The sequence below is a fragment of the Triplophysa rosa genome, unplaced genomic scaffold (genome assembly GCF_024868665.1).
Source record: "Triplophysa rosa unplaced genomic scaffold, Trosa_1v2 scaffold29_ERROPOS1970104, whole genome shotgun sequence".
Taxonomy (NCBI): Eukaryota; Metazoa; Chordata; class Actinopteri; order Cypriniformes; family Nemacheilidae; genus Triplophysa; species Triplophysa rosa.
The window spans coordinates 18,123-40,229 of NW_026634316.1; the positions used below are offsets into that span (position 1 = coordinate 18,123).

At 36.2% G+C, this 22,107-nt stretch overlaps 1 protein-coding gene across 2 annotated transcripts; it reads right to left on the minus strand.

Moving 5' to 3' along the window:
• Positions 1 to 6,840: 6,840 nt before the first annotated feature.
• Positions 6,841 to 17,246, minus strand: pfkfb3 (6-phosphofructo-2-kinase/fructose-2,6-biphosphatase 3). 2 transcript variants are annotated; one of them, XM_057327805.1, is made up of 16 exons: positions 16,907 to 17,246; positions 15,277 to 15,405; positions 14,253 to 14,349; positions 14,062 to 14,128; positions 13,909 to 13,983; positions 13,769 to 13,825; positions 11,849 to 11,973; positions 11,553 to 11,760; positions 10,927 to 11,073; positions 10,722 to 10,826; positions 10,514 to 10,643; positions 10,280 to 10,342; positions 9,852 to 9,916; positions 9,595 to 9,771; positions 9,409 to 9,431; positions 8,293 to 8,787 (listed from the first exon to the last, which is right to left on the minus strand). In XM_057327805.1, the coding sequence occupies exons 1-16, from the start codon at positions 16,986 to 16,988 to the stop codon at positions 8,733 to 8,735; spliced, it is 1,605 nt and encodes a 534-aa protein (XP_057183788.1). In that variant the 5' UTR covers positions 16,989 to 17,246; the 3' UTR covers positions 8,293 to 8,732. The 2 variants fall into 2 exon arrangements, with proteins under 2 accessions (XP_057183789.1, XP_057183788.1); XM_057327806.1 differs by lacking the exons at positions 8,293 to 8,787; positions 9,409 to 9,431 and adding an exon at positions 6,841 to 8,282 and having other exon boundaries at positions 16,907 to 17,237.
• Positions 17,247 to 22,107: the final 4,861 nt, after the last annotated feature.

A 22,107-nucleotide genomic window follows, 5' to 3' on the forward strand; every position in this document is an offset into this window, starting at 1 on the left:
AGACATTTCTGTAACGCTGCTTTAAAACAAAATGAATTGTAAAAAATCATAAATATAATACAAACAATATGAATATAAACACAATTTTAATTAGAACAAGATGATGACATCAACATGTGAACTTGAAGGATGTCCTTGACATTTCTCTAAAGATTTCTGCTTAAAATTGTAAATTGTAAAAAAAAATATAGGCTTACAGTACATATAAACATTATAAACAAATATAAATATAGCACAAACAATATCAATACAAAAAACAATTTATTCAGTAAAGATGATGACATCATCATGTGGCGGATGTCCTATTAGCAACTCTACAGTGCCACTATATGTTCATACAATCCATGAACAAACCTTCAATCTCTAATCAGGTTCACGAATTATTTTCCATTTTGGCTCATGCTCATCAGCCAAGTGTGCTGGTAATTAAATTAAGACCTTGTTTAGACCATAAAGGCATAAAAATGTCATTGTTTTACTAATAACAGATTCCCGTGCAGATGATGCGAGTTTCTCACGCCACTGATATGCGTCACGTGTCCCCTGGACTCAATTTACCACTGATGTTTTATCTTCCACATTTACATACTTCTTCATGAAATGAATTTTATTATGAATTTTGTGGTGACTTGTAGCATGCACACATTGCACAAAAACAATAATTAAAACCAAGGGACAGTAGTTTAACCGACTCTGGGAGAATTTTGTGTAAAATTGCGAGTTGAAAGTGCAATTTAATCTCCGTCATGTTTATCAATGTAATTGTAGATATTTCTGCCCCTCAGAGCATGTAGTGTTGTCTTCTTATGCACTGTGACGCAAGTTAATCTGTGCATGATGGGTGAGCTTTAACTGATAGGATTAGAAACCTGCCTTCCTGTCTTTGTGAGTATACTAATCGTCAAGACAAATTTGTAAGACAGGGTTTTACAAGAAACTCTGACCCAAACCCTCGCATCATATTAGCCTGACCCCGAACGTACCCTTTTATGAGTACAGACGAGCGATTCACTTTAAGTGGCAAAAACAGTCCAGCACAAATACTTTGGCTCCCAAAAGCACAATAGCCATTGATGCTAATTGATTAACATGATTAACTAATGCGGTACTAAATGGGTGACTGTTGGGAACTTGTTTAAAAGTGTTTTTGTAAGCTCATCATTTCACTGCCATGCTAAATCACCTCAGTAAACTAATCTCTGCAGTATTACAGTTCTATTTAAAGACAAAACCCTTAGCAGGATTGTGCCATGTCAGCCAGTGTAGCATCTATGTTTATTTCAGCTGCGTCAGAGAACGTTTTTAAGAGCCTAGAGACACACGCTGCCGGCCATGACACGTGTGCTAACATCCTACAGATGCTCATAGAGTCGGTATGCGTGCATTCAATAAAGTTTGATCTTTTTTATTTAGCAAATTCTGCTTTTATGACAACGCAGGTTGCTACATGGTGCACATGCATGATATAATAAAATATGACTTAACACATGATGTGTGCCAAAAATTGTGGACAGTGTTGTAAACTTTTTTCCAGCAAAGACCAGGAGACTTGGATTTCCTTGAGAGGTTATTGCAGAGAAGTCACTTAGGTGACAACTTTAAACAATGCAGGGAGGCATAGTAGCAAGACCACTCCATTTCCTGGAGTTTAACACTTTTAACACTTACAGTAATCCAATCAACATAACTGTCTCACTGAGACCACTTCAGTAAAAAAAAGAGTTCACACATTAGGCCTGGCATTCACTGCTGACTCAAACATTTGACCGAGTCATGAGCAAATGGCCACCAGATCACACAATGGAGCAAAACACAAAGAGCCACCACATGCAATGTTACCACGTTCCTAAATACCCAATGCAATTTATTTTACTGTAATATTTGTTGTTCAGATAGGGGAAAGTAAGAGACTTAGCTGATCTTAATATTATCCTCAATTATACATTTCCGCAACAGACACTGTCAAAGCATAATGCATTTTTCATGCTTATTTATATTGTTGGGCTATAAACAATGTCCTCGGAACACACCAGGCAAACACAAAAAAACCTTAAACAGTCAACCTGACTGGCTCAAAAAAGCTGCCCTGCTGGAAAAAAACTATAATAACCCAAGTCACAGAAAGTCTTATGGTTTCAATTAAAAAACATTATGAACCATTAGCTTTCGCCAAAATATTTAATATCAAACCAATAAAATCCATCACATAGACACCATACCTAGTTTCCAATCAAACTAATATAATTCCCAATATAACCAGCAAATCCATTAAATTGTTTTGTGTTTTGGGCACCCTGCTGAAAAAAACAATAGAACCCCAACAGAAACCATTACAGAAATTCTAATGGTTTACAATAAAATACCATTATGAACCATTAGCTTTTTCCATTAAAACCATTACAAAATACCTTTTTGTAGTGTGTTTTTGGGCATTATTCCAGTAGGATTTAACATCCCACCAATATAATCCATCACATACCAGTTACAAACCATTACAGTTTCCATTAAAACCAAAACAAATCCATTAAAACCATTATAACTTCTTTAATGGTTTCTATTGATATTTTTCAGCAGGGTTGTTTTTCAGCAGGGTCATGAAGGAGAAACTATAAAAGCAATAAACTTGACTTCCTGTTGACACGATTGGGCAACAAGACACAAAACACAACGAACCCAACACATGACAGCATAAGGGTGGTTCCGCTAGTGGTTCAGGCTATAGGGATGCCAAAATGACTAAAGAAACGTTAACAGCAAGATGGTATGAAACTGTGTATTTCTTGTCAATTTCCAACCTTTTGCCACTTATACCAACGACGGAAATAAGCGCAGTGATTATAGCTATACGTATATTTGGGAGAGCGTTGCTATAACATGACTATATTGTATTGCAATGGAGCGTTTAAATATTAACAACTAGTCTGCAGATTTATAAATTAAAGTATTTTATAACTGAAATTGATGTTTCATGTAAAATGGTTACAAAGTAATTGCATAAAATTGTACAACTAACAGTTTCCAAATGTATGATATTACCTGAGAGGATAAAAAATAGGATAGAAAAGAGAGAAAGTATAGAAGAAGAAGAGTCAGAGGAGAAGAAAAGAACCAGAGCTCCCAGAAAGGAGCTTCCAGTGAGAAGAAGAGACACCGTATCTTACATTTCCTTTTTATCCTTTCCTTCACCATTTGACTAAAATTAACATGACACATTCAAATTGACCAATCAGGGCCACCTTTAACCTCCCACTGTACTGGACCCACAATAAACAAACATCCCGGGCGTTATTTTTTCCAACCCAACAACAGCAAACACAAGGGAATAATGCTGCCTTCACGTGCTCTCGGAAATTCAATAATTCCCACTTCAACCCGGAAATAATTGACGGAACAGTGCTCTTTTAATGTGAGCTGATACTTGTAGGTCCAGTTTCATAGACAAGGCTTGGCCTAAATCAGGACTATGCCTTAGTTAATTTAGGCTAGTCGCTTTTATTAAAATGCCTTAGAAACAACATTACCGGTGTGCATATTGAGACAAAACAATGGCACTGATATATTTTAAGATATGTCAGGCAAGATATTTTCAGTTAAGACAGAATATCCTTTTAGTCTGGGACAAGCCTTTTCTGTGAAACCGGGGCGTAATATTTTAATGCTACTAAATTATTAGTAACATTGTTTTAATATTACTAAATACTTTCAATTTTGCTAATGCTGCCTTCATGTGCTCTCGGAAATTTGACAATTCCCACTTCAACCCAGAATTAACACTTAAACATTAATGATCTGCTAACATTAAAAGAGCACCGTTCCATGAATTATTTTCGGGTTGAAGTGGGAATTATCTCATTTTTGAGAGCTGGTGAAGGCAGCATTAAAGTGAACGTGACCTATTTGTCAAGTATGGTGACCCATACCCGAAATGTGACCTCTCCATTTAACCCATCCAGAGAGTAGTGAACACACGTACACCCGGAGCAGTGGGCAGCTATCACTGCAGCGCCCGGGGAGCAAGTAGGGGTAAGGTGCCTTGCTCAAAGCCACGAGTCCGACTCTTTAACCATTAGGCCACGACTACCCCTTAAAGGGATAGTTCACCCAAAAATGAAAATAATGTCATTTACTCACCCTCATGTATTTTCATACCTATATAAATTACTTTGTTTTGATGAATACAGAGAAATATATTTGGAAGAATGTTAGCAATTTTCAGTTCTGGAACATCATTGACTACTATAGTAGGAAAAATTTAGTCAAAAGTGCCCCAAAACTGTTTGTTTTCCTAAATTCTTCAAAATATCTCATTTTGTGTTCAACAGAACAAAAAAAACACATCGTTTCCTCCTATGGTAGCGGATGATGTCCCAGAACCTAAAATCACTAACATTCTTCCAAATATCTTTCTTTGTGTTTAACAGAACAAATAACTTTATACACGTTTGAAACAACTTGAGGGTGAGTAAATGATGACCGACTTCTTCAATTTTAGGTGAACTATCCTTTTATATAAGAGAGACAGCGAGAAATAATAACATGAGGCAGGTGCGGGGCATGAAACAATGATGAGATAATTAGCAAGGAAACAAGAGGGCGGGGTCAATTCACGTGACAGTCCTGAACATCTACAGGGTTGACAAGACTGTAACAATTTGGCCTAATTCGTCAAAGACATACAAGAGCACAAGTTATATCATAACATTGATATTTAATCACTTCTAAAACGGTCTTAAAATGTTTCTAAAATGTTTAAAAACCAGCGCTGCACTAATCTATACTGTAAATTCTTCATAAGAATTTAATGGCTGACATCTTGTCTGCATTACTGCCTTTATAGGGCTATTAGAAATAACACCTGATGGAAGATTTCCGGAGTCTAGGCCTAGGGTCACAAAACCCAATTCAAGGTTCAAAATTTCTGAGCGTATTTGTAAAAATGTCCCGCCCCGCAGCAGACATGAACAAGCGCAAACTGCCAAAGTAATTAGAGCTGTCTTTGTTCTATATGGGCCGGGTTTCTTGTCCATTGCACAATTATGTCAGTTCTGTATACACAAAGCAGTGTGGGGACATTAGTATTATCATGAGCATAATTATCCAACTTTCTCTGCTTACAGATTGGAATAAAAAAATAATAAAAGAAAAACGCTTTTGCAGTTTACGAAACTTCAAAAGGAAAGTGTTGATAATAGGCGATTATGACTATGACATTTTAAATGTGTGCCACATTCCACAGTCACGCATTCGCTCTACAGATTCTATAGACATTTCCAAAACACAAGGAAAAGGCTTGTGGCATATTTCCATCCCACTGTATGCACTACTGTCTCTGTCTCTATACTGCACAGTACATCCATCTTCATCTGATTAACAGGGAGCATTGAGTTAATCTCATTTCGATAATCTGTAACCCCGATGACCCGATTGACTTTTTACTGATCTGATTGCAAAGTGCATTCTGCATCCTTTTAGCCCGGAGCTTAGAGTCAACCGTGAGCTATAAATAAACACTAGAGCTCATGATGGCATCCCTGTCCACAGTCACATACACTTCTGAAGTAACATCCCTCTTCTGTTTCCACAGTCATCACAATCATTCAAATGTAAATAAATGTTATATCAGTTGACATTGTAAATCTAAGATTTTTTTATCTACCAAGCTCCTGACAACTGTTTTTGAGGGGACACAGAAACTGGGTCATTGACTCACGTAGTGAATGTGCCTGAAAATGAGAAAAAAAAAATTAAAAGTGCTTTAAACACAAAACGAAAACAGTGTTGAATAAAAATCTTTTATTTTATATTATTTGTGCAAAAATAAAGCTCATAACAAATGAGTCACATTAATAGTGAATGCAATATTAACATTGCACCATTGTGATCATTTCAAGTGTAATACATTGGAAAGTTTAATGCTAACGTCATGTTTTTCACCTCTAAATGTCAAGGGTTACCTTATGGAGGCGTATTTCAAGAAAATTCTTAGTTACAAAGATCAATGCAAGGTCAGTGCAATAGTAGCAAATGGGCCAATTTGTGTAAACAATAAAATACTGACAAAAACTTACCTCTGTGTGGTTAAAACCTAAGTATTTATTCATTAAAACAAAATCATAAATGATGGTTAAAATATTTGTATTATGTTATATTTATTTTAGACCATTTCATAAGATGTAAACACTGGTCTAGAGGCACTTCCTGTTTCATTTTTATTTATTTAATCTTACATACATAATTAAATCTTCAGTATATTTCTTTAACATTTTGATTCGGTTATAAATGTTCTGTTGGTTGTATTTTGTTCAAGCAATTTTGTAGTATTACAAAACTGAAACAGGAAGTTCTTTGTAACAGCGTTGCTTACGTCATCTGAAGTGGGTTTATATTTTTTTATAATGTAAGATTTAACCATTGTTTAAGACCAGTTTTTTAGGGTTGAACACAGAATGCTAGTCATGCTACCAATGGTTATCTGTTGCTTTACTGTTGCAGGAGCATTTGGCATGTGATAGTCGCCATGTGACAAGCATTACATGCAAATTGCATCATTTTACATTAATTTGAATAGCAAAGTTTCCTCTGAGGAAAATATCTGGCAATATCCATTCCAACAGGTTCACAGACAAGGGCCATAACAATAAAGATAGCACTCATTTGAAGAAGGATGTTGTGGTGGGTTACAGTAGATAGAATGAGACTAAATAAAACCAGTAAGATGACCAAACACTGCAGGATGCTCAGCTGGATGGGAAACTGTCTTTCCTTTTTCTGACCATTTATGGAAAACAAAGTCAAGGAAATACATTGTGTGGAAACAAATACACACCCACAAATTCTCATGTAGACTGTTTATTAATCCAGTATATGCTAAATAAATCACCTTCTTCAGAAAGAGATATTTAGGCTTGTTATGCTCTACAATCTCTATAATGAACAATATAGAAACACAATGGAATACACAATGGACTACAAATAAATAAATATTACTTTGCATTATTTGAACAAAAAGGTTTAAGTATCAGAAGCAAACAAATGAATTACAAGAGCCAATATACAACACTGTATGTAATGAACTAAAATGTTTTGTGATGATCCATAACAACATGTGTTACATTTCAGTACAAAACCAGACACGTAGACAGTTAAAGCTGGTATTTGCAGGGTTAAAGTGTCATTTTTAAGCATTAAAACTCTTTTTAAGAATTAAAACTGTAAACATTTGGCTTACAGGGGTAAATGCATCTGTTTGTACAATATCAAACACTACTTTAATCTCTTGATCACGCTCCAACAACACACGCTAACAAAAACATTTAAATGATACTAAAATGTAATAAAAATCAAACATTTTTGTAAAAGTTTTTTTCTCATAATAGAATATAAAAAGCAGCAGTGACCTGAAAGCTCAAGCGCTAGGCACTCTAGGGAATTAACCGAACAGTATAAAAATGTGATATCATGTCACGCCATTAGACATTTAATATAAACAAGAATTATAAACACCGTTTCACTTAGTCACATCCAAACCATAAAACACCCTGTTTCAACAACCTCATACATTGACTTCGTCATCAGGCCTTAAAACCGCAAAATTACACAAATAACACTCTCACAATTTTCACAATCCATATCACAAATCATTTGAAACAGCAACAGACAACATGAGAACGTTTAAACAGCCTGTAAAACTGTCAGCAGCATTAAAAAAGGTAAGATTCATTATTGCTCTCAATTAATACAAATATATGTCTAAATGTGCAATTAAAATCTGCTATTTATTTGCAGCATGAGTTGCAATGTGAGTGCAAAATAGACACGAATCATCCTGCAAGTCTCTGCAAGGCGATCTTTGGTCTGCTTTAACATCCTCCTTAAGAGTTTAGGGGCGTCAGTGTAACAAAATGTCAGAAACCAAAATAAAACAATATAAAGTGTTCAATATAAAGTGGTTTCCTGTTACGTAAACAGGGAAAAGTGTCCCAAAAAGTCCCAAAGATGTGGGGGCAGTTGACAAAGTTATTGAACATATAGTCCCTGCCACCGGGATATTCCTTCTTACCGTACACACAAACACAACTATTATGCAATTACATACCATTACAAACGACATTCATTCATGACAAATTCATGAAGGGAGAATACAAAAGCCAAGTAGCAATCGGCTGTCATTTTTGGAGATGGAAATAAAATAGGAAGCAGCTTGGCAGGAAATGCTTCCGTGTTGAGTCAAGCGATATAGCTGTACAATATCACAGACAGAGCTGAGGAGTTTCGGGGCATTTCTTCAGGTTCCGAGGGGAAAAAGAACAGAACATTTTTGGTTAACAATAAAACACTTGACAGGCTATGTCTAGGAAAGCATCCGATTGTTTGTCCTCAAATTTGAGTGTTTCATCAGCCAATAGACTAAGTTTGGGGCAAAATTTGACCAGCTAACATAAGAACCCTTTAACAATTCTATTTAGCGATGCTAGTGGCGCAGAAACTACAATTAATATTAAAATATTTGGACTAATTTTATGCATTTAGCTACCAATAACTGTACTATCCGCACTGTTTAACACAACAAACCTTAATCCATTCTGCGAAATGGATTGGTTAAATGTGTCAAATGGACCCAAATAAAGTACGCCAATTTCACTGGGTATGATAATTCACTATTCTACTTTGCTATGTTTTGCTACTGTTATGCTAGCAGTAACTACTGAACTACATTACAGATTCTGTGAGTGTTACCTCTGAAAGAACAGCACCGATACCGCTTGTAGGTAATGTAAAAACGTGCGTCTTTAGACATGCAAAAGATGAACAAAAGAGACAGTGACCATATGCAGAGCAATGCCAAAGTGGTCGCTAATCTAGATGGATATAAACACACGCTACTGTATAGAAAAGGGCCATATTCTAAAGATTTTAAGCAAAAATAGTCGAAATTGTCCATGACCATCACCTGTCCCCAAAAGGACAGTTCACCCAAAAAATAAAAAAGGACCACCAGTTAAGTTAAAAATCTTCTTTTCTGTTATATTAATGAAATAAAGTCGCCTATATCTTGAATGGCCTGAGTGGGAGTACAGTAAATTTATATTTTTTGTGTGCTATTCCTTATTTTTGGATATTTTGTACTACGTCTTTAATACATTTTTACGTTAATTTAATTATGATTGGCTAATATCCGTGTCCTGACACAATTTATACAGTTGCTCATTAGAATGAATCAAGACAGTTGAATACTGTTGATATGAAAATGTGAATTTATATAAATGATCTGGATGGACTTGGAAGGGACCTTTTAATAGGACCCATTTAAATGTGTTGAATTCTGAATTAAAAAGGCTGGACATGATAGACGTGCAAGAGGTAAGTATGTTAAGGTACAAGGTTAGTTAGGAAAGAGGACATACTTACAGACAGGCTTCAGTAAGCCAGTGCTGTAGCACATAGCGAAAGATGGAGGGATGGAGAGAAACAGATGACAGGAGGAAAGCGGAAGACATGAATGGACGAACCATGCAATGATTAGTTTTGTAAGTGACTATGAGCATGAAGATGTGATTTAATATCACAGACACATGTACAGTAACTGAGACTCACCTGTGTCGACAGGGTGAGAGTGGTGTGTGAGGTTGAACAAAGGGTTAAGGGGACGGGAGACATCTCTCTGATTGATTCATCCAGACCTTCAATACGAGGCTTTTTATTGGGCTCAGGGCTGGTGAGAGGGGTCACGCTGTTTCTCCGGATTAAAGTGCTCGGGCCTCTTTTCACCTCCTAGAAGGAGTGAAGGGGAATTGAACAAGAGATCAGAACCTGGAATAGTTCAGCTGTGTGTGTTCGTAGTTTGTGCCTACCTCTGGTCTGTCTCTATGTGTGTTCACTGCCTCTACATCCACAGAAATAGATTCAACTTTGCACCCTATGAAATAAAAAATAACAAAATCTTAGTATTGTCTCGGATTATAGGGTACAACGGGACTGCCTCCAAAGGACACAAGGGCACAAAGGATTTTATTTTCCTGTGAATAATTTTGTTTCTGTTTTTTCATATATTGTGATATTAACATTTTAATGACAGTATATTTATTGAACAAAAAATAATTATTTATGTAAACAAAAAATAGTACCGTCTTCGCTAAAGTGATTGTTTACTTCATTATACTTCAAATACTTCAGTATATTAATACTGCGTGCCCCCCTCGCCACCTTATACATTTTTTAACTAAATACATTTTTTGCAATCATACATTATGGGTGTAGTGAAAAGTACATTTTTTCTTACCATAAGCCATTGGGTTCAGCTTCAATACTGTATGTAGTGGACATTTCAGGTACGGCATCTCATCTGTTTGTAAGGAAATAAATGGTTTGATCCACATGTAATGCAACCCGAGTGTAAAAGTTTAGAAATTTAAAGCTGCAGTGAGTAACTGTTCTATCGCCATCTTTGTTTGACACATGTTATTGCAGGTTACATTCCGTATTCATTTTTATGTGTTTTCAAGTCAAATCTCACCTGCACTTTTGTCCAGGAAGTATGCGAGGAGACAGCGCATGACAGCCTGATGGCAGATGACGAGAACATTCTCATGCCGTTCCAGTTCCATGATGACAGGTTCCACTCGCTGAACCAGATCCTGATATGACTATTGAAACAGACGCATTTCATGAACATGATTGATTTACCTCGTCATAGTAGTGAATTCTTACATCTGGATTCTTACCTCTCCAGAGGGGTAGCGGTAGTAATATTTGTCCTGATCTCTCAGAGAGAACTCTTCGGGAAACCTTTCCCTCACTTCTTCATAAGTCATCTCCTCACATACACCCTGCAGACAGCATCCACATATTAGATAAAACGATAAAAAGATCAAATACAAATTACAGGTAAAGACAAAACATTTCAGAGAGTTGTGCTGGAGAACGTACAGCATCGATTTCATTGAGGGCTTTCCACTGCTCGTACGGCACGTTGAGGGCTTCGGCTGTCTGAATGCTGCGCCGCAGCTGGCTGGTCCAAACCTTCAAGCCTTTCAAGTTCTGCTCCTTTACGAAGTTAGCAAGAGCACCTGCAAACTACAGTGAAGGGGAGTTTGTTATACTGGAGAGTTTGGACAAGGTAGATACATAAGAGATTTAGTAGTCCTTGGCAAGAACACACTGTTTTAGATGTTACAAATACAGTCCTTGGCATCTGTCTGAGCTTCTTGTCTGTTTGTGACATCTTACAAAGAATGTGTCTTTTAAACGGCCAGGAAAGAAGCATTAAAGGGATAGCTTAGCCAAAAAAATATTTTATTCTCTTTCGTGTGGTTCAAAACCTGTATATGACTCTTTCTTCTGGAACACAAAAGAGGATATTTTGAAATTTTTAGGTTTTGTGTCCATACAAGTCAATGGAGGCCAATGTTGTTTGGTTAGCAAGTTTACTCAAGATATCTCCTTTGTGTCATACAGGTTTGGAATGACATGAATGTTCATTCTGGAGTGAACCATCCCTTTAAAAAGTGTTTTCCCACACTCACAAGTTGATAGGGCAAGATTTAGCTCTATACCTTTCGACCATGGGTAGACAGGCCTGAGTCTCCACCAAGACGGCCTTGCAGGTTGTGCTGGCTCTCGCCATGCCGACACAGATAGATAGAACGGGATTGCACGTGGATGTTCATCAGGTAGTAGACGATCCGACTTTGGATGTGGTCCTGAATCCGGTTGACCAGGAACCGGCGACCGACATCAATCACTTTGATAAAAGACAAATTCCTGCGAGAACAAACAAGACATGCAGTTATAATTGAGATATCTAAGAAGCTTCGATGTTGATAAAGTGTGAGCACTCGAGTTTGGGTACCTGTCATATTGGTCTGGGTCAAGGGGCTGGTAGTTTACTTTGTAACACTCGATCCTTTTCTTAAAGTCCTCCATGGCATCTGTCTTGTTGCAGTCTTGGTAGTCAGGGCATGATATCTTTACCTCCTGTTGGGAGGGATGAATTTCATTTTTAGACGTCTTCCAGACTTTATTATCAAGTAACTTAAAGGGATAGTTCACCCAAAAATGAAAATTCTGTCATTTCAGTCAGTGAAATAAGTATTTGATCCCCTACCAACCAGCAAGAATTCTGGCTCCAAAGATTGGTTATGTGCCTATATGGACCACAGATTAGTCCTGTCACTTTAAGAAAGTACTCTTAAGTCCGCTTGTTATGTATATAAAAGATGCCTGCCAACAGAATCTGTATCTTCCATTCAACCTCTCCACCACCATGGTCAAGACCAAATAGGTTTCAAAGGATGTCAGGGACAAGATTGGAGACCTGCACAAACCTTGAATAGGCTACAGACAGAAGCTTGGTGAGAAGGAGACAACTGTTGGTGCGATTATTTGGAAATAGAAGAAATACTAAATAACTATCAATTGCCCTTGGTCTGGAGCTCCCTGCAAGATTTCCCCAATGGAGTAAAGATGATCATGAGAAAGGTTAAAGATCAGCCCAGAACTACACGGAAAAAGCTTGTTAATGATTTCAAGACAGTTGGGACCACAGTTAGCAAGCAAACCATTGGTAACACGCTATGCCAGATTGAATAGATTGAAATCCTGAAGCAAGGTACTCCTCCATACCAAGAAGGCCCACCTGGCTCATCTGAAGTTGGACAATGAACATCGAGATGATTCAGAAAAGGTTTGGAGAAAGTGATGTAAGACCAAAATTGACTCCTGTTTTTGGAGGGAGAGAAATGCTGACTATGACCCCAAGAAAAACCCTCCCTACAGAGAAGCACAGTGTTGGAAACATCATGCTTTAGGGCTTTTTCTCTGCTACGGGTACAGGATGACTTCACTGCACTGAGGGGCTGAGAGACAGGCCAGTGTACCGTAAAATCTTGGACGAGAACCTCCTCCCCTTAACTAGATCACTGAAGATGGGTCGGGGATGTGCCTTTAACATGACAAAGACCCACAACATATTGCCAAGACACCCAAAGAGTGGCTTAAGGAGAAGCACATTAAAGGTCCTAGCCAGTCTCTAGACCCTAGTCCTATAGAACATCTGTGAAGGAGGCTAAAACTCCAATTTGCTGAGCGACAGCCAAGAAACCATAAAGATTGACAGAGGAGTGGACTAAATGTATCCTGACACATGTGCAAACCTGGTGACCAACTATCAGAAATGTTTTACCTCTGTGCTTGCCAACAAGGGTTTCTCCACAAAGTACAAAGTTTATGTTTTGCTCGGGGATCAAATACTTATTTCACTGACTGAAATGCAAATCAATTTATAACCTTTATATAACATTTTTCCCCCCATTTTTTTAATATTTTGTCTCTATCAGTTAAAATAAACATACCATAAAAATGATAGACCCTTCATTTCTTTGTAAGCAGGCAAACTTACAAAATCGGCAGGGGTGGAATAATTATTTCCCTCACTGTACTCACCCTCTTGTCATTTCAAACTTGTGTCACTTTCTTTCTTTTGCAGAACTCAAAATATGATATTTTAAGGAATGTTGGTAACCGAACAATGGCGGTATCCTTTCACAAAACCAAGGCAAGCCGATGGGTACCTCCGTTGTTCGTGTACCAACGTTCTTCAAAATATATTCTTTTGTGCTGTGCAGAAAAAAGAAAGTCATGCAGGTTTGAAATAACAAGAGGGTGAGTAAATGATGACAGAATTTTCATTTTGGGGTGAACTATCCCTTTAAAGACTTTCTTTATTTTATGTTGGTAACTCTGAAAATCTAAAGAACTATAAGCTTCTTACCAAAATATTACAGGCGATTACATTTGGGTCATCACAAACTGACTCGATGAAGAAGACCTGCAACAGAAACACATTTGTATTAGTGGTCTTCATCAACTGTGACCTTCATCTGTAGTAATTGTCTATAAAATATGACTCACTTTAAAGCCATTTTCAGCTCCGAAATCCAAGATCATATCCCGTCGCTCTCTGGTTGTGTTTGTTGCATCAAAGACCTGTGAAAAGAGGTGCATGTGAGAATCTGCGGCTGTTTGCTTGGTTTTCTTCTTTCAATGTTTACGGCAGATACTTACAGCCACTTGACCTTCCTCCTCAGTAAGGTAAATCTTGACATCTCTGAGAGCGGCCAAAGCACACTGCCTGAGGACAAAACATAATGATTACTCTGTATATAACCACATTTGAGTAGAAAAATAGAGATTTTAACATATGACATTTATTTTTCATCTTGGTTATTACATGGTATAGTTTCAGTACAACTTACTGTCTTATTTTGAAGGCATCTTCATTGTCTGACTTGAAGAAATCATAGGAGCTGTAGTGCTTCACTGCCTCTCGACGATACTCACCAACATTGAAGACTACAAAATCACAAATGTAATGACTGTGGATTAACTTTGCTGTAAAAGGCTGTATATATAAAATTATGTTTTTTTTATTGTGCATTCCAATTAATATCAATCAAACTGCATTTGGCTTGTTTTGATTTAAGCCATAATAACTTAAAAAAATACAGCTAACTAACACAATAAAAACATGATAACGCAATAAAAAAACAAACATTTTATAAACCGAGTAATCTAATTTTGGAACCAAACTCTTCATATTAGTTCCAAAATGAGATAACTCTGTTTTTACATATTTTAAAAAATAATGTTTTTTATGGCGTTATCATGTTTTTATTGTGTTAGTAGATTTTTCAAACATTTTAAAAACATTTAAATCTCATTTTGGAACCAAACTTTGACACCATACTGTATAATATATATACTGTATATATATACAGTATATGTTATTTTTATTTTATATTATACATTTCAATTATTTTCTTTATTTCAGATCTTTTATTATTTCTATTTTATTTGCACATTGAATTTTTTGAATAGTTTTCACTAGTTATTCTTTAGTTGTTTGGAAACAATGTTGTCAGATTTGTTGTTTATTTATTGTTGTTACAGGTTAAGTGTGTTGTTCAAAATTAATTTAAAGCACTCGTTTCCTATCCCAGTATGATGTGCTGAATTAACTAAGATGACTCCCCCGAAAAGTGTAAACACTGTTTCTCTGTGGTGTTTTGTTTGTTCCTGACCAGTCAGACACAGAAACATTGGGTCAACCCATGGCGTGAGTTTAGGGTGGGACTAACTGTTGACCGAGGGACACCTTTCAAAAAATGGTTGCAATGCTGTTGCGGTGCCATTATTGGTTTTGAAAATACACACTTCACCTTTAAATATTCCCATTTTTGTAAAATTGCAATAATATTTAAACACAGTTTGTTTTCATACCTTTAGTAGGAATTCCAGTCCAGTTAAGGTAGCGCGTGAGTTTCCTCGATATGTAGGTTTTTCCCCGAGCAGGGAGCCCGACCATCACTATGACCGTTGGGGGGTTGGCGAGGTGGGGGCCTCCAACTGCTGATGTGCAAAAACGAATACATCATCACACCCTGCACTTTTTTTAGCGTTAGTACATAACAAGTACTGTATGTAAATAAACAGTATCTGGACAGGCCTGTAACTTATATTCCATGTGCTATACTTAAGACACACTACCCAGAAAGCATTTCTATATTCACATGTAAGTGATATATCTTTCAAACACGTAGAATAAGGTCACTGTTGGTGAGTAGGCTATGTAGCTCATTGAGTGTTGAAAAAACAGTACAGGAGCTTTATTCCCTTTATTGTCAATGTGATTTATCACCACATGCCCCGGTGGACTTTTAGAAACGTTCCCGTCTGACCAATCAGTCAGCCATGATCTGGGTCACGCACACAGATGCATTTCGAAAACTAAACATTTATTGCACTTAAATGCACATGCAGATTCTCTGCAGCCACCAGAAGACATTAACCGGGTAAGACAAACAAAAATCTCGCTTTCTCATACGCATACACAGTTAAATCTTCTACAAAGTAAATGTATGTGTGCATGTCTGCCATAAAATACATGTATTTGTCCGTTTGTCCATTAGTGTATTATAAATACACCCATTTCTTATTTGTGAATGTGGGTTTTGTTTTTAATACATCATATAGGTCAAAGTACTCGACGTACTTTTTTTTTTTTTAATGAATTATCGACGTCCATTGGTAGGTGGCCATGTGAACCCGAACAGACGGATTAAATCTTTAAGAACATCCCTAACGGAAACACACACAGCCTGAGATTCGGTCAGTCAGCAGAGACAGACATTGATCTCATTAAGCTTTTTTGCTGGCTAGACAGAAGGTTAAGAATATTTAATCATTTAATAATTCAATTATTATTCAATATTTATCGATTATAAAATGTTCATATAATTTATAGGCACAGATTTAATTAGCTGATATTTTGGACAAAAGCATCAACCAAAATGCATAAATTGCGAAATTTATTTAGCAAAAATAGCTTAATCCTATAGCTATATTGAGCTACGTGGGGGACACAGTGACGTCACGGATGCAGCAGGTAGGCAGTTTTGATGAGTAATTCTGCATCTGCACAAATATATTCGACCAATCATCGCAGACTGTGAGTGGTCACGTAGGATTCCCGCATACCTCCACTGTCGTGATCAGTGTCATTGAGTTCAAACGTTTTAACACAGACGATGCGCGTCGGTTGTCATGGCAACCGAATCACTTAACACTCTTCAGGCACGTTTCTGTAGACTCTTTAGATCTGAGGTCCAGAGCCGAATTATGCAGTTGTTATGATTACCGATGACCATCACTTTATACAAGTGTGCATCGTCTATGAAATGTGATTATGAAAGTTGATTTTGTTTCTCAACACAAGCAAATTTAAAATTTTCGTGAGATCAACGTATTATCAGTCAATATATCAGATAGAGTTTTGTGCTCCCCATTCATTACAACACATCAAATACACAAAATGTGAATATTAACCTGTATTCTGCATGCAGATACTTACATTTGCGGGGCGTTGAAGGTTTGTCATCCTTAAAGGGAATCCAGATTTTTTGGATCCTGTTTTGGGTTAGTTCCCTTGGCATTCCTTTGTAGATGGTAGAATATCAGAGACAAAAGCTGCTGTACCGGCTACAGAAATGGCCAGACTAGCAAAGAAATTATAAAAATATTATTCTCAGCAATTTATAGCTGTTAGATGCTTGCTATGTAAAGATTTGCGCCGAGCTCGGATAAAAAATGTAAACGCTCTCACTGTAACTGCGTGCGTTCCGGTAATCTGTAAAATCACGAGGTTCCTCATCAGCCCTTTAAATACTCAGCCGGCAATGTGACTGCGTGACGCAATATCAAAGGGGCGTGTGTAATACCCAGATTGCGCACATGCGCCTCACTGTGGTTAAACGCGAAACATTGATCAATTCTAAAAATACACATAATAAATGTTGTGTGCACAATTTTCATGCATGAATAATTGCATAAAATAATATCTCACTATATGTTTTTGTAATGCACAATTTTGAATGTTTAGAAGATGTTTTAGAAGACAACAGACTGGGCAGGGGCAGTGGACAAAAGGAATCAAAGATGCGTGTCACGTGTCGAGTGGGCATCCCCACACATGCCTACGTGCGGGGAGTCACTTCAACAACCCATCAATCATCTAGCCGAATTATTAGTAAGCATCCTCGAGTTTTATTTTGTATAGGCTAATTATTAAAGTAGTAGGCTAAGTCAATGCAACAGTTTGGTCAGTTATTAAATAAAACAAAAAGGAGATGTTTTCTTATTTTTTTGTGAAATTTTATTTTAGATTTAATTGTAAAATGAATGATTACATAAAAAAAGAAAATGATAGAAATAGGCCTATGCGAATTCCGGGTGTGTGAATATTTGTTTAACACACATTTAACATAAATAACCACTTGTTATGGATTCATATTTAGAAATATTTAAAGATGAATGAGATAAAAAAGATATATATATATAAACTGTTTATTTTGTAGTTTATTATTAAAAAGTAGCTTATTTTGATACCGTGACTAATTTCTATGTAGTTTAACAGTAATTTATCTCATGACTTTACTGGAATACAACCCAAACAGCATTTCAGAGTTGGAGTTTAGATTTTTTTTTCATTTTGACATAGGCTATACTTCGATATTAGGCTATATATATTTTATAAATAGCATTTATTTTGAGACGGAAAGATGTATAAATAATACACAAGATGCGCAAAAAATGCTGAAAAACAACAACCTTGGTGGCACGTTTTCTCCGTTGAAATGCGTGCTGATGACACTCACATCTGCACGTACGGGATGAAAACGGAGGACGTGACATCACCTAACACCAGACTTCTCTCGTGCCAACATAACTGTTCAGTACGTTTCCGTTAAAACGCTTCTCTTCTTAGTCCATTTCTCGGATTGACGATAAGAGAGGCTGTTCATTAGCACCTATTCACTAACACTGCACATATTTGAAGGTATTAAAAGGTTTAGATATCGGGAAACTGTTTCTGCCTGAGCTCAATATGAAATGTGTATGGAGGACTAAACCTGCAAAATTATAAATAAATAAATGTATAAATAAATAAATATATAAACGAATAAATGTAATAATATGAAAATAAATAAAGGAATGAATGGTTTGATAAAACAAAATAATTCGTTTTAGCTATTATTGATCTTAGCTTTAACTTTTCTTTTCATTTTTTAAATTGATTTATTATTTTTTGTGTCCATTTTTTATTATTTTTAATTATTATTATTTTTTATTTTTAGATTATTTTATTTATCATTTCCTTTTATTTTTACATTTATTTATTTATACGTTTATTTATTTTTATATTTATTTATTATCGCATGTATTTATTTCCACTTTTATTTATTTATTCTTGTATTTATTCTTACTTTTCTGTGTCTTGTATGATAATTAGATGGGTTGGTCTTGCCTACTATTGGTTCAGCGTAGATTGAAGCGTTTGATCGATTACTCTTGACTTGTTTTGGACTAACGTCACGTCACTCACTGATCGTTTGCTTCGTGTATAACGTTAAGTAACTATGGCGGGCGCACAATTAGCTAGAGAGTTACAGCATTTAGCCAATGAAGTCGATAACCATGCATCAAATGACTATGTGTCATTCAGATTAGATGCATTTATTGAGGATTTATTACAGATTGACGGAGAGATAAATGACAAAGTTCTTCAAAATCTGTGCGAGTCAGGGGGTGCTAAGGTGGTGACCAAGTTCCGGTTACAGGTCCTCTGCCAAAGAGGTGCATGAACGACCTCAGCAGATTCGTCGATTCTGAAAGCACAAGACGACTTGATATTAAGATGTCTAATAAACACAGACTTTCTTGTTACATGATTTTGACATTCTTGTTAAGATTGCAAATTATTGGTATGATCGCCCGTAACGGCTGAAGCGAGGTGAAAAAATAAATAAAGCGATTTGACACGGGATTCGTACCCATGCAATAAAGCGAGGCAGCGTGTCACTACGGTAACAATCACACTAAGCTATTTCGCAATGCTAGCTGCTGCGGATCTTTGCAATAATATCAAGATGTCACACAACAATATGCAGCTGGATGAATCAAGGGAATATGCCCGTTTTAACTTGTGACCTCTGTGTTATTTATCTCTTATGGAATGTAGTTTACGAGTACCGTTTAGTAACCACGTCTTTTTAGAAGGAATGGTTTCCATTTGATGGCCCCTGTAGTGAAAGAACGATGCTCATTACTACCGTGTTAACTTGTGACTTAAGTTCACTATGTCTCAATTCATTTACATTATGTTACATCATGTTACATTAAATCTTTACGCTTTTTCTAACCGAAAGGCTGCTTATAACTATCACTTTGACAAAGCGTTAGCTTGCGACTTCGGTTTACAAGCTCATCTGTGTAGTTAAACCTTATTACATTTTGTGCTTTATGATTTTCACCAGTTGAACTGTAACGCCACCATACCATAGCACCCTCTGACTCGCACAGACTTTGAATGTGCTGCAAAGAGGCTAACAACCGAGGGAGAACTTTGTCATTTATCTCGCCGTCAATCTGTAATAAATCATCAATAAATGCATCTAATCTGAATGACACATAGTCATTTGATGCATGGTTATCGACTTCATTGGCTAAATGCTGTAACTCTCTAGCTAATTGTGCGCCCGCCATAGTTACTTAACGTTATACACGAAGCAAACGATCAGTGAGTGACGTGACGTTAGTCCAAAACAAGTCAAGAGTAATCGATCAAACGCTTCAATCTACGCTGAACCAATAGTAGGCAAGACCAACCCATCTAATTATCATACAAGACACAGAAAAGTAAGAATAAATTCAAGAATAAATAAATAAAAGTGGAAATAAATACATGCGATAATAAATAAATATAAAAATAAATAAACGTATAAATAAATAAATGTAAAAATAAAAGGAAATGATAAATAAAATAATCTAAAAAATAATAATAATAATAAATAATTAAAAATGGACACAAAAAATAATAAATCAATTTAAAAAATGAAAAGAAAAGTTAAAGCTAAGATCAATAATAGCTAAAAACGAATTATTTTGTTTTATCAAACCATTCATTCCTTTATTTATTTTCATATTATTACATTTATTCGTTTATATATTTATACATTTATTTATTTATAATTTTTGCAGGTTTAGTCCTCCATAAATGTGATGCCTTACAAGGAAGGACAGTTAATTGTAAGTTAAACATCTTGATTTTTTTCGACCTTTATGTTATTTCTTATGTTCGAGGTTCTTTTTATCCTTTCAAGCCTTTGTTATACTGCAAGGTGAACCGGTTTTACATCAGGCTGCTGTGATGACCCACTTTTACTTTGAGATTTGCACAAAGATTTTGTAGGCTATCATTCATATTTGAGGATGACATAGGCAGACTTTAGAAAATTATTACCAGAAAATGTATTTATTGCTTATTTCAATAATTGAATTATTATTACTTATGGATTAACCCTTAAAGTCCCAGTGAAATAAAAAATGACTATTCTTATTTTTTCATGAAATATTACAGCGTTTATAGTAAATAGCTTATCAATGTTGGTCATTTTCTTTTTAAAATTCATGTACCCTCATAATCTTCAGTTAAAATCTGAAAATGCACTTCCGCCCTGAAATGACTATCCATCTCAAATAATGTAAATTAGACGACTTGGGCGGAGCATCCGTTAACTCCTCCCATTCAACTGTCAGTCTGCAGCCAGTTTAATTTCACAATGCGACGGCTGTTTTTGTACATCCAATCAATTCGCAGTGAAAAACACAAGCCACGCCCACTCATTTTCTACTTTGAAATTGCTTTTCACTCAGAAATACGTCAGAATACGGAAGTAAAAACGATCGCAACTTCTAGTTCATTGGGACTTTGAGTATTACCATTTTTTATATCTTGACTTTTTTCAACAAAATGTACCCAATTTACCACAAATCTCCCTAGATCAATTATGTTTCTAAGAGTTCATACTACGTGGAAAACTTCCATAGATTTTGAAGGGGCCACCACCTAGCAACTACCTAGAACACCCTAGCAACAGCACAGCAAAGCCCAAATAACTTATTACCAATGTACCAACTGTACCTTAGCAACTGCAAATTATCGATGAACTAGCATCATGGTGACAAGTTTTGCACAAGCAGGGACCACTCATTCAAGAAAATCTGTTAAACTCAATTTAGTAGGTATTTATTGTCTCGTTCCACCCCTAGTATGCACTTCCTGAGTACCTGTGTAATTACTAGGGTCAAGACCTAAACCCAACCCTAACCCGTGCATACACGTAGTCACGGCTGAAGTATCACAATAGCAGTATCACGATGCTGGATAATGTAATATCCCGATGCTGTACAATGCTCAAGTCTACAAAATGAGCCAAATTTCCAAAACAGATTAAAACAGTTGGATATTTCATTATTGAGAATCTGCTATAAAAACCTGAAGACCAACCATACAAATGGCATGAAAACGCTGTAGTATACTTTAGTATTTACTATAGTGAACTGTAGTATTACAGTATTCCTATATTTATTTAATGTGCACTATATTTTGTAGTATCACTTACAGTAATTTGATACAGTAGTTAACACGGTAGTATACTTCAGTATTTATTATGCAAGACTCAAAAACACTAGCGTCTAGGAATTTTACTACAG

Excerpts from the sequence above, each read along its gene's own strand:
- pfkfb3 (XM_057327805.1), bottom strand. The coding sequence starts at position 16,988 with ATGCCAAGGGAACTAACCCAAAACAGGATCCAAAAAATCTGGATTCCC. Across the intron at positions 11,974-13,768 it reads TAATCGCCTGTAATATTTTG|GAGGTAAAGATATCATGCCC; the intron begins GTAAGAAGCTTA and ends CCCTCCCAACAG. Across the intron at positions 10,343-10,513 it reads CTTCCTGGACAAAAGTGCAG|ATGAGATGCCGTACCTGAAA; the intron begins GTGAGATTTGAC and ends CCTTACAAACAG.